At 47.2% G+C, this 14,063-nt stretch overlaps 1 protein-coding gene across 1 annotated transcript; it reads right to left on the bottom strand.

The window, feature by feature from the left end:
* Positions 1 to 226: 226 nt before the first annotated feature.
* On the bottom strand, positions 227 to 13,682 carry lin7b (lin-7 homolog B (C. elegans)). The gene is made up of 6 exons (XM_079565458.1): positions 13,399 to 13,682; positions 12,194 to 12,312; positions 6,482 to 6,553; positions 4,236 to 4,445; positions 2,993 to 3,156; positions 227 to 477 (listed from the first exon to the last, which is right to left on the bottom strand). Exons 1-6 carry the CDS (start codon positions 13,472 to 13,474, stop codon positions 456 to 458), a joined length of 663 nt encoding a protein of 220 aa, XP_079421584.1. The 5' UTR covers positions 13,475 to 13,682; the 3' UTR covers positions 227 to 455.
* Between the last annotated feature and the right edge of the window lie 381 nt (positions 13,683 to 14,063).

The raw sequence follows: 14,063 nt of genomic DNA on the forward strand, positions 1-14,063 counted from the left end.
ACAGTTACAAAAGCAAGTTTTAATGTTTTGATTTACTGTATTTTCATTTGAAAATCCAGGTTTTCACTGCTACGGTCAGAGGCAGTAATTGGATATTTTGTTTATTCCAGACCCATAACAAAAATGTAAGTTGTATAGCCTACATGAATAAATCAACATTCCAGTAATCAGTGAACCCAATATTCGATTGATACATGAGCTGGAGACATTAATACAGAGGCAGACACACATTGGACACATGTCTTTATTCTTTTGGCTATAGGGATAAATAACAGGCAGTAACACAGGCCTATACATCTATACTAATCTAATCTTACGCTAGCAACCTCCAACTGTTGGCGTACGTAACTGCACGCTGCGTTGGTTCAGAGCCATGCAGAGAGGCTGGAGAGGGGTGTCTGATCGGGGGCATGGGGAAGTCTCATCCGGCTGAGAGGAAGAGGTTGGAGGGCTGGTTAACCTCTGGACTCCAGCGACCTGTGGGAAGAGCAGCCACATTACTGCTGAGCCCCACAGACCCAGGGCCCTGTCTGCAGAGGGACTCCCATCAGCCCTGTCTGCAGAGGGACTCCCATCAGCCCTGTCTGCAGAGGGACTCCCATCAGCCCTGTCTGCAGAGGGACTCCCATCAGCCCTGTCTGCAGAGGGACTCCCATCAGCCCTGTCTGCAGAGGGACTCCCATCAGCCCTGTCTGCAGAGGGACTCCCATCAGCCCTGTCTGCAGAGGGACTCCCATCAGCCCTGTCTGCAGAGAGTCTCCCATCAGCCCTGTCTGCAGCGGGACTCCCATCAGCCCTGTCTGCAGAGGGACTCCCATCAGCCCCGTCTGCAGAGGGACTCCCATCAGCCCCGTCTGCAGAGGGACTCCCATCAGCCCCGTCTGCAGAGGGACTCCCATCAGCCCCGTCTGCAGAGGGACTCCCATCAGCCCCGTCTGCAGAGGGACTCCCATCAGCCCCGTCTGCAGAGGGACTCCCATCAGCCCCGTCTGCAGAGGGACTCCCATCAGCCCCGTCTGCAGAGGGACTCCCATCAGCCCCGTCTGCAGAGGGACTCCCATCAGCCCCGTCTGCAGAGGGACTCCCATCAGCCCCGTCTGCAGAGGGACTCCCATCAGCCCTGTCTGCAGAGGGACTCCCATCAGCCCTGTCTGCAGAGGGACTCCCATCAGCCCTGGGCTCCTGCACACTGCCCACCCTTGGAGCTCTCCTTCAAAGAGGTTCTCCTCCAGGTTTCTCTTTTCTCCCACGGGGTCGATGATAGTGTATATCTCATCTATCCATGACTGTTGGTAGACTTACAGGCTCCATCTAGTGGTGAAAAAGTATTGCAGCAGTGAGTCTGAGAAAGCGAACTCAACACTGACAGCTTTTTTTCGTACAGAAATGTGAACCAAATCGTCAGGATTGAGCTGTTGATCATTTAGAAAGAGGAAAACTGCTCCGGATAATGAGAATAGACACAAATTGATGAGAAGTATCAGTGATACAACCTTCTGGAAATGAAGTCACTGACCAAGATAAAGGATAGTGCTTGTGACAATAAAAGGGCACCAAACGTATTTTTGCTTTTGTTTACCAGGGGATGTTAAGACTAAACCATCATAGACCATCCTCTGACTCAAACTCATGACCCTGCTTGCTAACCGGACACTCTCTATTACTTTACACAATATCTATTGAATCATTTTGTAATCGGGGCAGATTCGCCTCAAAGTCAAAGTTTTGAGTGGCCTGGGGCGGGCGCTTGGGCTCTGCATCGCCCGCGGGGATCAGCGCTGCTCTGGTTCAGCTGGCGCCCCCTGGTGCTCACTGCTGCACTACGATACAGAATGATACAGTTTTGGTCACGTGACTTTTCTTAAAACGATACGCTCGTGATACAACTCGGTCGAGGTGTTGCTTTCTGTGCCTGATACGTGTCGACACCTCGGCTCCTTTAGCCCATCACGAGTATACTTACTACTACTACTATTTGGGAGTGCAGTTACCTTTGAAGCTAGCTATAAAAACTCCTAAAAACAAGCCCAGAATGTTTTTAAGTGCTGCAATGCCCTTTTTCTAACCACTAGATGTCGCTCTTTCGTCACAACAGAGGTGGTAATACAAGTCTCATCTGCCATCACTACTGTGATGGAACAGGGATAACTGCACTTTAGACCTGAAATGATTTAAAGGTCCTATACCTGCTTTTTGTTTTTGTTCACAAACAGGGAAAGCACGGTCACTTTTAAAATGCTGAAAAACTAGCTTGCAATTGATACAAATTGGATTCACATTAACTTTTCCACAAGTATGTGAATTCACACTATACTTTTTACCATTACTAAGGAAAACAATCAGGTATAGGGGCTTCAATGTAGTGATGCATTTCAGATCAGTCTGTTTATGGTTTGGACATGACTTACGCCCAGTTTAGAAACATCAGTCCTGATATGACCTCATCTGGACCGGGTGGTTCAGTATTTGATGCGGTGGTACCAGGTGTGCAAAGTCTGACACATTTTCTAAAACACTCGTGGCACAAGAGTTAGGCCGAATTATCCAGACATCAAGGTAAGAACTGCTGCTTGTTCCTTGGCCCTTGTGTACAGAGTGGTTGCCTGGTGACAAGTCCGATGTCCAGTGGTCAATAATGATTATTGCATAAAAGGAAACATCCTGAACCTCTTCATGCCCGCATTAACCGAGCGCATTTTCTCCAGTTCAGCTTTGCCCAAAAGCTTCCCGACTGGAGCTTACAGCCTTTAGGCCAGAGTAATGCCTCATTTGAAAGCTAAGACCTACAAAACTAATCGTTACTCTTTTGTCGCCGCGTTATTGTAATGTTTTTCTTGCTTTTTTTTTCGTTTTCCTCCCTTTTTCCACAAAGCTAATGCCAAACTGGAGTAAATGTGCTCGGTTCAGGTGTGGGTTCAAAGGTCATCTGCTCTATCCATTCCCCTCCAGTTGTCTCATGCCTGAAAACCCCCATGAGCCCCTGGGTACTCACGAGTAGCTGGTCGTGTGCTGCCTTCTGCGGGCGCTCCTCATCTTCTCGAAGCGCGCCTCCATCTCCTCCAGGACTCGCGGTGTGTAGCGCACCACCAGTTTGACCGTGCCCTGGGCCGCCTTCAGCAGCTCCACCGCCTTCTCGTGGTGCTCGCCCTCCACACTCTGCAGCACGGGCACAAGGTCAGGACTTAGTCAACTCTACAGTCGCTAATGTGGCAGCCATCTTGTCTGATTTGCCAATTCGAATGGAAAGCAAAATGTGTGTGGAATGTTGATTGAGAGAGAGAGAGAGAGCAACGACCGCATCATTGCAGACTTTCCACCTCCTACTTGCTCCAGCAAAGTCCTAATGTGTCAAATGAGCCCAGACCTGTTCACCACACGAGCCGCTAAAACCACCACCAAAGTCCTGTCGGGTCTCCTCCAGGGGGCGCTGTGAGGTCCTTACAGAAGAACAGCCTCTGGACAAAGGTCTCCCCCTCACTGTCAGGGAATGTCCTACATTTTAATATTCAAAACTCAACTCAAAGTGTGTCTTAAAGCAAACCATTTCTTGTAAGTGCCCTGTGGCGATAATGTGGCATGTTTACGTCACACTAAATCAGCGTGACCTGTGAGAGGAGCTTTTCTGTGGGCGGCGCTGAATGAGGTAAACATGACTGTAACTACTCCATTTCAAAATGTTTGTCTGGTTGAATTTCTCTCTCTCTCGTTACTGTTTTTATCCACATCCTACAGAAACTGCAGCTTAACCGTTTGGTGGCGCTCGTGCTTCACCGTGACGGAGCCTTTCTGTGTGGAGTTTCCATGTTCTCCCTGTGTCTGTTGGTTTCCTCCGGTTTTCCTCTACCACTAAAACATGTACAATAGGTTCATCCGCCAGCCACGTGATTTTGGCCTTCGATGGCTGCTCCGACAGGTCAATTTCAGCGGCTTTGAGGGCGGGTCAAAAGCAGGGAACACATTTCCCGATGGGGCTCAAATACTTTTAAACACAAAGTTCCCTAAAAGGTTGTACAAATAAACACCAAAAGGATCCATTTGATCATGTGAACAATAAAAGAATAAAGTATAGTGATGGCTGGGTTTCAGATGATGTCACAGCCCCTACTGTTCATCGTTTTGTAGCATGGTTTATAAAAAGGTACTACAATCAAAAGTCAACTTGGGGGTTACGTTTTCCTTCTTGATAAAAGTACAATTTCAAAGTTCTCGGGAAGTTCTACGCCTGAAGGCCTCACCACTCCGTTGACCGACAGCAGCTGGTCGCCTCTCTTCAGCCCGCCCTGACGGTCCGCCACGCCTCCGGGGATCACTCTGGAGATGTAGATGGGCGAGTTCTGCTCCTTGCCCCCCATGATGTTGAAGCCCAGCCCCTCGTCAGTCTTGGGAAGCTCCACCACGCGGGGGTGGGCGTGGCCTTCGCTGGCGGCGAACGCAGCCACAGTGGCCTGAGGGTCAGCAGACACAGCAGAGGTCAGGGTGCGCGGTACAAGAATGTTTTCTATTAAAATCAAATAAATAAACTTGAGTTTTAAGTAAACATTTGTATAATTGTTAATAGGCCATTACATTAGTTACATAATGTTAAATCTGCATTATGTAACTTTATATGTGGGGAAAAAACAAATGTTGATATTTGTGTGTAGACTGTAAATATAATGGACGTCCTCCCCGTTCACCATAATGCCCACGCTCGAGGTCCCCCTCCCCAGCTCTGACGAAGCATGTTCCTAAAAAGGGCATAAGGGCGGGATCTTCACTGATCTTCACTCAGCCCTTGCGTGACGTGTAGCTTGGGCTGCTCCAATGCTAACAGTCCGACCCTCATTAAAGGCACACTGTGTAACATTTTGGACTATACTGCACCATCAGCACAAACCTTGCTCTCAATGACCAGCTCGACACAGACAATGCTATTTTTTGCAGTGGATCCTCAAAGAATGGATCTGTATGAGGGCCAAACCTGTTTAACTCTCAACTCTACTGACTTTAGTTGACGTCTCCATGGAAACGAGCTGGAGACGTCCCCACTCCCGGTAAAGTCAGTCATGTTTTAGCAGAGGCGAGCTGCTCAGACCCAAAGCACATGTTTGTTTGAGGTATTTTTCAATGGTGAAAATATCTATCATAAAATAAATTCTTGTATTTCCATTTTTTTTCATTAGGTCAAATCTTACGCGGTGTGGCTTTAAGTACGAGATTTGTAACATTTTTCTTACGAAAACCAGCCTGGTTTCTTAAATTGTGACTAACCCAGCGTTATCTCAGGAGGAAGAGTCTAGTGTTGAAAAAAAAACAGGCGTTAAAGTTGTTTTTAACATGTCTAAAGTCCAATGCTTTTCAATGGGAGACTAGTGGCGATATGGAGGTACTACAGCAAGGGCGGCCTCTAGTGTCGTGGGCATAAAGCAGAGCAGCCAGCGGCCATTGATTTGACCTCGTAGTGACCTGGCAGCTGTATGAGGGTTAGCGCTAGATCGTCTGCTCCGGAGGGACGGTCTGCTGTTTGTATAGATCTATGAGTTGGTTTGTCTAAAAATACAAATAATCCTAATCCGAACCCTAATCCGTAAGGTTGACCCCTTAACTCCCACCTGAACCGAGCACATTTTCTCCTGTTTGGCTTTACCCCAATCCAAAAGCTTCTGGAAAAAAAGCTGTGAAAATAGCAATAAAACAATGATGGAAATGTGACAAAAAAGTGAGAAAACATTGACAAAAAAAGTGACAAAAAATGTATGAAAAGTGGCAAAAATGTCACAAAAAATGGACAAAAAATGGATAAAAAATGGACCAAAAAATTACAAAAATGTGACAATTTGTGACAAAAAAATTACAAAAATGTGACAAAAAATTGATTAAAAATTGACGAAAAAATTGACGAAAAAATGACAAAAATGTGATTAAAAAAAATACCAAAAAGTTACAAAAATGAGTTGAACACCCAACAAAAAAAATTTGGAAAAAAAATCTGATGACGTGAGGAAAAAGATCCTCTCGGTTCAGGCGGGAGTTAAGAGGTTAATGTGTCATGATATCTCACGTTTTCACAGCAGACTGTCCCTCCGGAGCAGACGATCTAGCACTAACCCTGTATGAGTGGCGCCTTTACTTTCGCTCACAGTGCACAGAGCATTGTTTGGGAGGTTCTCTCTGCTGACGGGGCGTCGACCAGAACACCTAACAAACAACGGATCCTGGAGCACCCGAGGGGCCCCGTGATCGCCACTCATGCAGCTGCTGGGTCACTCCAAGGTCAAATACGCACAAATATCAACATATTTCCTTTGCATAATGCACCTTTAAAACATATCAATTTATACAATATACTGACATATGTACAGGGGAAAGAGGAACCAAACTCAGGAACAAGTGCGTTTAAACTCTCAAATACAGGCGTGGCGATAGAACAACTCCAAAAAGAAGCTGCTTTAAGAGCTGGAGCTTTTTGTAACTCGCTCTGACTTTGCTCCGAGTGACGCACCTTGGCCACCGCCTGTGCTCGCACCTCAGGGCCCCCGATGATGTCCAGGGTGTCATAGAGCTGCTCGTACACCTGCAGCACACAAGAGGGAGACACACATTCTCAGGGTGAAAGCGTGTTGGTGAAAGAGTGTTGTTAAAAGAGTGTTGGTGAAAGAGTGTTGGTGAAAGAGTGTTGGTGAAAGCGTGTTGGTGAAAGCGTGTTGGTGAAAGCGTGTTGGTGAAAGAGTGTTGTTGAAAGAGTGTTGGTGAAAGCGTGTTGGTGAAAGAGTGTTGTTGAAAGAGTGTTGGTGAAAGCGTGTTGGTGAAAGAGTGTTGGTGAAGGAGTGTTGGTGAAAGAGTGTTGGTGAAAGAGTGTTGGTGAAAGAGTGTTGGTGAAAGCGTGTTGGTGAAAGAGTGTTGTTAAAAGAGTGTTGGTGAAAGAGTGTTGGTGAAAGAGTGTTGGTGAAAGCGTGTTGGTGAAAGCGTGTTGGTGAAAGCGTGTTGGTGAAAGAGTGTTGGTGAAAGCGTGTTGGTGAAAGCGTGTTGGTGAAAGCGTGTTGGTGAAAGAGTGTTGGTGAAAGAGTGTTGGTGAAAGAGTGTTGGTGAAAGAGTGTTGGTGAAAGCGTGTTGGTGAAAGCGTGTTGGTGAAGGAGTGTTGGTGAAAGAGTGTTGGTGAAAGAGTGTTGGTGAAAGCGTGTTGGTGAAAGCGTGTTGGTGAAGGAGTGTTGGTGAAAGAGTGTTGGTGAAAGCGTGTTGGTGAAAGAGTGTTGGTGAAAGAGTGTTGGTGAAAGCGTGTTGGTGAAGGAGTGTTGGTGAAAGAGCGTTGGTGAAAGAGTGTTGGTGAAAGAGTGTTGGTGAAAGCGTGTTGGTGAAAGAGTGTTGGTGAAAGAGCGTTGGTGAAAGAGTGTTGGTGAAAGAGTGTTGGTGAAAGAGTGTTGGTGAAAGCGTGTTGGTGAAAGAGTGTTGGTGAAAGAGTGTTGGTGAAAGAGCGTTGGTGAAAGCGTGTTGGTGAAAGAGTGTTGGTGAAAGAGTGTTGGTGAAAGAGCGTTGGTGAAAGAGTGTTGGTGAAAGCGTGTTGGTGAAAGAGTGTTGGTGAAAGAGTGTTGGTGAAAGAGCGTTGGTGAAAGAGTGTTGGTGAAAGAGTGTTGGTGAAAGAGTGTTGGTGAAAGCGTGTTGGTGAAAGAGTGTTGGTGAAAGAGTGTTGGTGAAAGAGCGTTGGTGAAAGCGTGTTGGTGAAGGAGTGTTGGTGAAAGAGTGTTGGTGAAAGCGTGTTGGTGAAAGAGTGTTGGTGAAAGAGTGTTGGTGAAAGCGTGTTGGTGAAGGAGTGTTGGTGAAAGAGTGTTGGTGAAAGAGCGTTGGTGAAAGAGCGTTGGTGAAAGCGTGTTGGTGAAGGAGTGTTGGTGAAAGAGTGTTGGTGAAAGAGTGTTGGTGAAAGCGTGTTGGTGAAAGAGTGTTGGTGAAAGAGTGTTGGTGAAAGAGTGTTGGTGAAAGAGTGTTGGTGAAAGAGCGTTGGTGAAAGAGCGTTGGTGAAAGCGTGTTGGTGAAGGAGTGTTGGTGAAAGAGTGTTGGTGAAAGCGTGTTGGTGAAAGAGTGTTGGTGAAAGAGTGTTGGTGAAAGCGTGTTGGTGAAAGAGTGTTGGTGAAAGAGTGTTGGTGAAAGCGTGTTGGTGAAAGAGTGTTGGTGAAAGCGTGTTGGTGAAAGAGTGTTGGTGAAAGCGTGTTGGTGAAAGAGTGTTGGTGAAAGAGTGTTGGTGAAAGAGTGTTGGTGAAAGAGTGTTGGTGAAAGAGTGTTGGTGAAAGAGTGTTGGTGAAAGAGTGTTGGTGAAAGCGTGTTGGTGAAAGCGTGTTGGTGAAAGAGTGTTGGTGAAAGAGTGTTGGTGAAAGAGTGTTGGTGAAAGCGTGTTGGTGAAAGAGTGTTGGTGAAAGCGTGTTGGTGAAAGCGTGTTGGTGAAAGAGTGTTGGTGAAAGAGTGTTGGTGAAAGAGTGTTGGTGAAAGAGTGTTGGTGAAAGAGTGTTGGTGAAAGAGTGTTGGTGAAAGAGTGTTGGTGAAAGAGTGTTGGTGAAAGAGTGTTGGTGAAAGCGTGTTGGTGAAAGAGTGTTGGTGAAAGAGTGTTGGTGAAAGAGTGTTGGTGAAAGAGTGTTGGTGAAAGCGTGTTGGTGAAAGAGTGTTGGTGAAAGAGTGTTGGTGAAAGCGTGTTGGTGAAAGAGTGTTGGTGAAAGCGTGTTGGTGAAAGAGTGTTGGTGAAAGAGTGTTGGTGAAAGAGTGTTGGTGAAAGAGTGTTGGTGAAAGAGTGTTGGTGAAAGAGTGTTGGTGAAAGAGTGTTGGTGAAAGCGTGTTGGTGAAAGAGTGTTGGTGAAAGAGTGTTGGTGAAAGAGTGTTGGTGAAAGAGTGTTGGTGAAAGCGTGTTGGTGAAAGAGTGTTGGTGAAAGAGTGTTGGTGAAAGCGTGTTGGTGAAAGAGTGTTGGTGAAAGCGTGTTGGTGAAAGAGTGTTGGTGAAAGCGTGTTGGTGAAAGAGTGTTGGTGAAAGAGTGTTGGTGAAAGAGTGTTGGTGAAAGAGTGTTGGTGAAAGCGTGTTGGTGAAAGAGTGTTGGTGAAAGCGTGTTGGTGAAAGAGTGTTGGTGAAAGAGCGTTGGTGAAAGAGTGTTGGTGAAAGCGTGTTGGTGAAAGTGTTGGTGAAAGAGCGTTGGTGAAAGCGTGTTGGTGAAAGCGTGTTGGTGAAAGAGTGTTGGTGAAAGCGTGTTGGTGAAAGCGTGTTGGTGAAAGAGTGTTGGTGAAAGAGTGTTGGTGAAAGCGCGTTGGTGAAAGCGTGTTGGTGAAAGCGTGTTGGTGAAAGCGTGTTGGTGAAAGCGTGTTGGTGAAAGAGTGTTGGTGAAAGCGTGTTGGTGAAAGAGTGTTGGTGAAAGCGTGTTGGTGAAAGCGTGTTGGTGAAAGCGTGTTGGTGAAAGAGTGTTGGTGAAAGAGCGTTGGTGAAAGAGTGTTGGTGAAAGCGTGTTGGTGAAAGAGTGTTGGTGAAAGAGTGTTGGTGAAAGAGTGTTGGTGAAAGCGTGTTGGTGAAAGAGTGTTGGTGAAAGCGTGTTGGTGAAAGAGTGTTGGTGAAAGAGTGTTGGTGAAAGAGTGTTGGTGAAAGAGTGTTGGTGAAAGAGTGTTGGTGAAAGCGTGTTGGTGAAAGAGTGTTGGTGAAAGCGTGTTGGTGAAAGAGCGTTGGTGAAAGAGTGTTGGTGAAAGCGTGTTGGTGAAAGTGTTGGTGAAAGAGCGTTGGTGAAAGAGCGTTGGTGAAAGCGTGTTGGTGAAAGCGTGTTGGTGAAAGAGTGTTGGTGAAAGAGCGTTGGTGAAAGCGTGTTGGTGAAAGCGTGTTGGTGAAAGAGTGTTGGTGAACGCGTGTTGGTGAAAGCGTGTTGGTGAAAGAGTGTTGGTGAAAGCGTGTTGGTGAAAGAGTGTTGGTGAAAGAGTGTTGGTGAAAGAGCGTTGGTGAAAGCGCGTTGGTGAAAGCGTGTTGGTGAAAGCGTGTTGGTGAACGCGTGTTGGTGAAAGAGTGTTGGTGAAAGAGTGTTGGTGAAAGCGTGTTGGTGAAAGCGTGTTGGTGAAAGAGCGTTGGTGAAAGAGTGTTGGTGAAAGCGTGTTGGTGAAAGTGTTGGTGAAAGAGCGTTGGTGAAAGCGTGTTGGTGAAAGCGTGTTGGTGAAAGCGTGTTGGTGAAAGCGTGTTGGTGAAAGCGTGTTGGTGAAAGCGTGTTGGTGAAAGCGTGTTGGTGAAAGCGTGTTGGTGAAAGCGTGTTGGTGAAAGAGCGTTGGTGAAAGAGTGTTGGTGAAAGCGTGTTGGTGAAAGTGTTGGTGAAAGAGCGTTGGTGAAAGCGTGTTGGTGAAAGCGTGTTGGTGAAAGAGTGTTGGTGAAAGAGTGTTGGTGAAAGAGTGTTGGTGAAAGAGTGTTGGTGAAAGCGTGTTGGTGAAAGCGTGTTGGTGAAAGAGTGTTGGTGAAAGAGTGTTGGTGAAAGAGTGTTGGTGAAAGAGTGTTGGTGAAAGAGTGTTGGTGAAAGAGTGTTGGTGAAAGAGTGTTGGTGAAAGAGTGTTGGTGAAAGAGTGTTGGTGAAAGCGTGTTGGTGAAAGAGTGTTGGTGAAAGAGCGTTGGTGAAAGAGCGTTGGTGAAAGAGTGTTGGTGAAAGAGTGTTGGTGAAAGCGTGTTGGTGAAAGAGCGTTGGTGAAAGAGCGTTGGTGAAAGAGTGTTGGTGAAAGCGTGTTGGTGAAAGCGTGTTGGTGAAAGCGTGTTGGTGAAAGCGTGTTGGTGAAAGCGTGTTGGTGAAAGCGTGTTGGTGAAAGAGTGTTGGTGAAAGAGTGTTGGTGAAAGAGCGTTGGTGAAAGAGTGTTGGTGAAAGCGTGTTGGTGAAAGCGTGTTGGTGAAAGCGTGTTGGTGAAAGAGTGTTGGTGAAAGAGTGTTGGTGAAAGCGTGTTGGTGAAAGAGTGTCGGTGAAAGAGTGTTGGTGAAAGCGTGTTGGTGAAAGAGTGTTGGTGAAAGCGTGTTGGTGAAAGAGTGTTGGTGAAAGAGTGTTGGTGAAAGCGTGTTGGTGAAAGAGTGTTGGTGAAAGCGTGTTGGTGAAAGAGTGTTGGTGAAAGAGCGTTGGTGAAAGAGTGTTGGTGAAAGAGTGTTGGTGAAAGCGTGTTGGTGAAAGAGCGTTGGTGAAAGAGCGTTGGTGAAAGAGTGTTGGTGAAAGAGCGTTGGTGAAAGAGTGTTGGTGAAAGCGTGTTGGTGAAAGCGTGTTGGTGAAAGCGTGTTGGTGAAAGCGTGTTGGTGAAAGCGTGTTGGTGAAAGAGTGTTGGTGAAAGAGTGTTGGTGAAAGAGCGTTGGTGAAAGAGCGTTGGTGAAAGCGTGTTGGTGAAAGCGTGTTGGTGAAAGAGTGTTGGTGAAAGAGTGTTGGTGAAAGCGTGTTGGTGAAAGAGTGTCGGTGAAAGAGTGTTGGTGAAAGCGTGTTGGTGAAAGAGTGTTGGTGAAAGCGTGTTGGTGAAAGAGTGTTGGTGAAAGAGTGTTGGTGAAAGCGTGTTGGTGAAAGAGTGTTGGTGAAAGCGTGTTGGTGAAAGAGTGTTGGTGAAAGAGTGTTGGTGAAAGAGTGTTGGTGAAAGAGTGTTGGTGAAAGAGTGTTGGTGAAAGAGTGTTAGTGAAAGAGTGTTGGTGAAAGAGCGTTGGTGAAAGCGCGTTGGTGAAAGCGCGTTGGATGAAAGTGTGTTGGTGAAAGCGTGTTGGTGAAAGAGCGTTGGTGAAAGAGCGTTGGTGAAAGCGTGTTGGTGAAAGAGTGTTGGTGAAAGAGTCTTGGTGAAAGAGCGTTGGTGAAAGTGTGTTGGTGAAAGAGTGTTGGTGAAAGTGTGTTGGTGAAAGAGCGTTGGTGAAAGAGTGTTGGTGAAAGCGTGTTGGTGAAAGCGTGTTGGTGAAAGAGTGTCGGTGAAAGCGTGTCGGTGAAAGAGTGTTGGTGAAAGAGTGTTGGTGAAAGAGTGTTGGTGAAAGCGTGTTGGTGAAAGAGTGTTGGTGAAAGCGTGTTGGTGAAAGAGTGTTGGTGAAAGCGTGTTGGTGAAAGAGTCTTGGTGAAAGCGTGTTGGTGAAAGAGTCTTGGTGAACGCGTGTTGGTGAAAGAGTCTTGGTGAAAGAGCGTTGGTGAAAGAGTGTTGGTGAAAGTGTGTTGGTGAAAGCGTGTTGGTGAAAGAGTGTTGGTGAAAGCGTGTTGGTGAAAGAGTGTACAGCAGTGAGCACCTCTCTGATTGCAGCGCAGAACTTGCTCTGGAGCACCCTCTGGAGCGCCTGCAGTTTGGGTGGGGGCAGCTCTCCGCTCCTCTGCAGTCGGTCCAGTAGCTCCACCACCCTGCACACATCTGAGCACACACCCATGACACACTGTCCGTGCTGTGGAGCTACTGCAGGACACCTGGAGCCATCCCAACATCCCGGATCTTTGGCTTAAGCATCCTCACATTTATCATTAGTAATATTCCGGAAACTGATTTTCCTGTTCAAAATGTGAAATGGTTAGTTTTAGCTCCAAATCCTTTCCAGCTCTCACAATCCCTCCTGCACATCCAAATTGTTCAAGCAAATTAATTATATGCACTACGACTACTTTTATCTTCCATCGCTCATAAACATTTACATGAAGACAATGCAACATCATACGAAGTCAGGTAACCCAGCTTTAACTGTGACAGTAACATAAGGGAAATAACTTGAGCCCTGATAAGGAAATTATGGATCCCACCTTTTTCTGTCTTTCCATCGGCCTCGTCTGACATTTTTACCAGGAATTATGTATTTTTCAGTACGTATTTTTGTTTTTCAAAAACCCAGTTAAAGTTATTTTTTCCGAAACAACATTTGCTCTCGGGTTGTGGCGTGTTTGGTGGTTTGTCCTGTGCATTTGCCTCTTTTTTGCCGCGGCCCGCTGGGGTGACCCGTAAGGAGCAGTGGGCGACCGCAGACCCATCTCCAGATGTGGAGCCAGACTGATGGTCAGAATCACCTGCTGGAGGATGGGTATGCATGCTTTCAGTTGACCTGGAGCAAACCCATCCAGACCCAGGGAGAGAAACATGCAAAGTCCACACTGACAGACCTGCATGGTCTGGGAATCGAACCCGGGAACTTCTTGTTGAGAGTCAAGAACGCTAACCACTCAGCCACAACAAGCAGTTTATTTCAGTGGAGGGGACAAGTGGGGCTGACCCAAGGTCCAACAGGTTTTATAAATACATGTATGTGATGCGTCAGCTTATGGCCTATATTAGCATTATTACCTCAGGGGCTTTAAAAGCTTTGGATGGAATAATGGGGGCAGATCTAAAAGGCACTGACCGATGAGCAGTCCAAACATCTCTGACCCCCGTTTAGTGCGCGTCTGTAACGCGTATCCTCGGTGACATCTGGGCCCGAGGACAGGGACAGATGCGCACAGATGTGGTACGTACCTCTCTCCAGACACAGCGGCTCGGTCATGGCAGCCATGTCTGCTTCCTTGCCGGTATGGTAGTAGGAGGACATCATGGTGAGCCCGTTAATCTGCGCGTAAAAGCCCGGGACGGTGCTGTTCGGATGCTGCTGATGAGCGGCTTCTCAGAGCGCACGGTCCATCCTCAGTGATGCGCCAGCCCTCAAAGACAAGCCCACACGCGCGGTGCTCTCTCCCAAAGCTGCACCGAGGCCACTACGGCCCGCACTCCTACGTCCGTCCGAGGGTAAGGCAGCCGCTTAAAGGGACCGCAGCATCAGCAACCACGGTGCGCTGGAGCCCGGGAGGAGGAGCACACGCACGTGAGCAGCACAGACGAGCAAACCGCAGGCCCTGGGCTACAGGATGGAAGAATCTCCCACAATAACTATCGGTCAATAAACAACAGGCTAATATCGGCACCTTCACAAAGAATGAAACCATGGACTCACTGAAATGAATCGATCCCTCTCAAAGGGCTGGTTCCAGATACTCACGGAGCAAAATGGAACCAAAATACTTTAGAGGCAATTCCCAGTCATGATGTAGCTCATAGCTGAGGGTCATTTGTTTTTAAAGGCCCTGTTGGGGAGAGTGGGGTAAACTGAGACTTTTTGCTTTAGCGGTTATTGTGTGAAAGCTGCA

This window comes from Gobius niger (genome assembly GCF_951799975.1).
Source record: "Gobius niger genome assembly, chromosome: 10".
NCBI classification, from domain to species: domain Eukaryota; kingdom Metazoa; phylum Chordata; class Actinopteri; order Gobiiformes; family Gobiidae; genus Gobius; species Gobius niger.

Excerpts from the sequence above, each read along its gene's own strand:
- lin7b (XM_079565458.1), bottom strand. The coding sequence starts at position 13,474 with ATGATGTCCTCCTACTACCATACCGGCAAGGAAGCAGACATGGCTGCC. Across the intron at positions 12,313-13,398 it reads GCCGCTGTGTCTGGAGAGAG|ATGTGTGCAGGGTGGTGGAG; the intron begins GTACGTACCACA and ends GTGTGTGCTCAG. Across the intron at positions 478-2,992 it reads CAGCACACGACCAGCTACTC|GTCGCTGGAGTCCAGAGGTT; the intron begins GTGAGTACCCAG and ends CTCTTCCCACAG.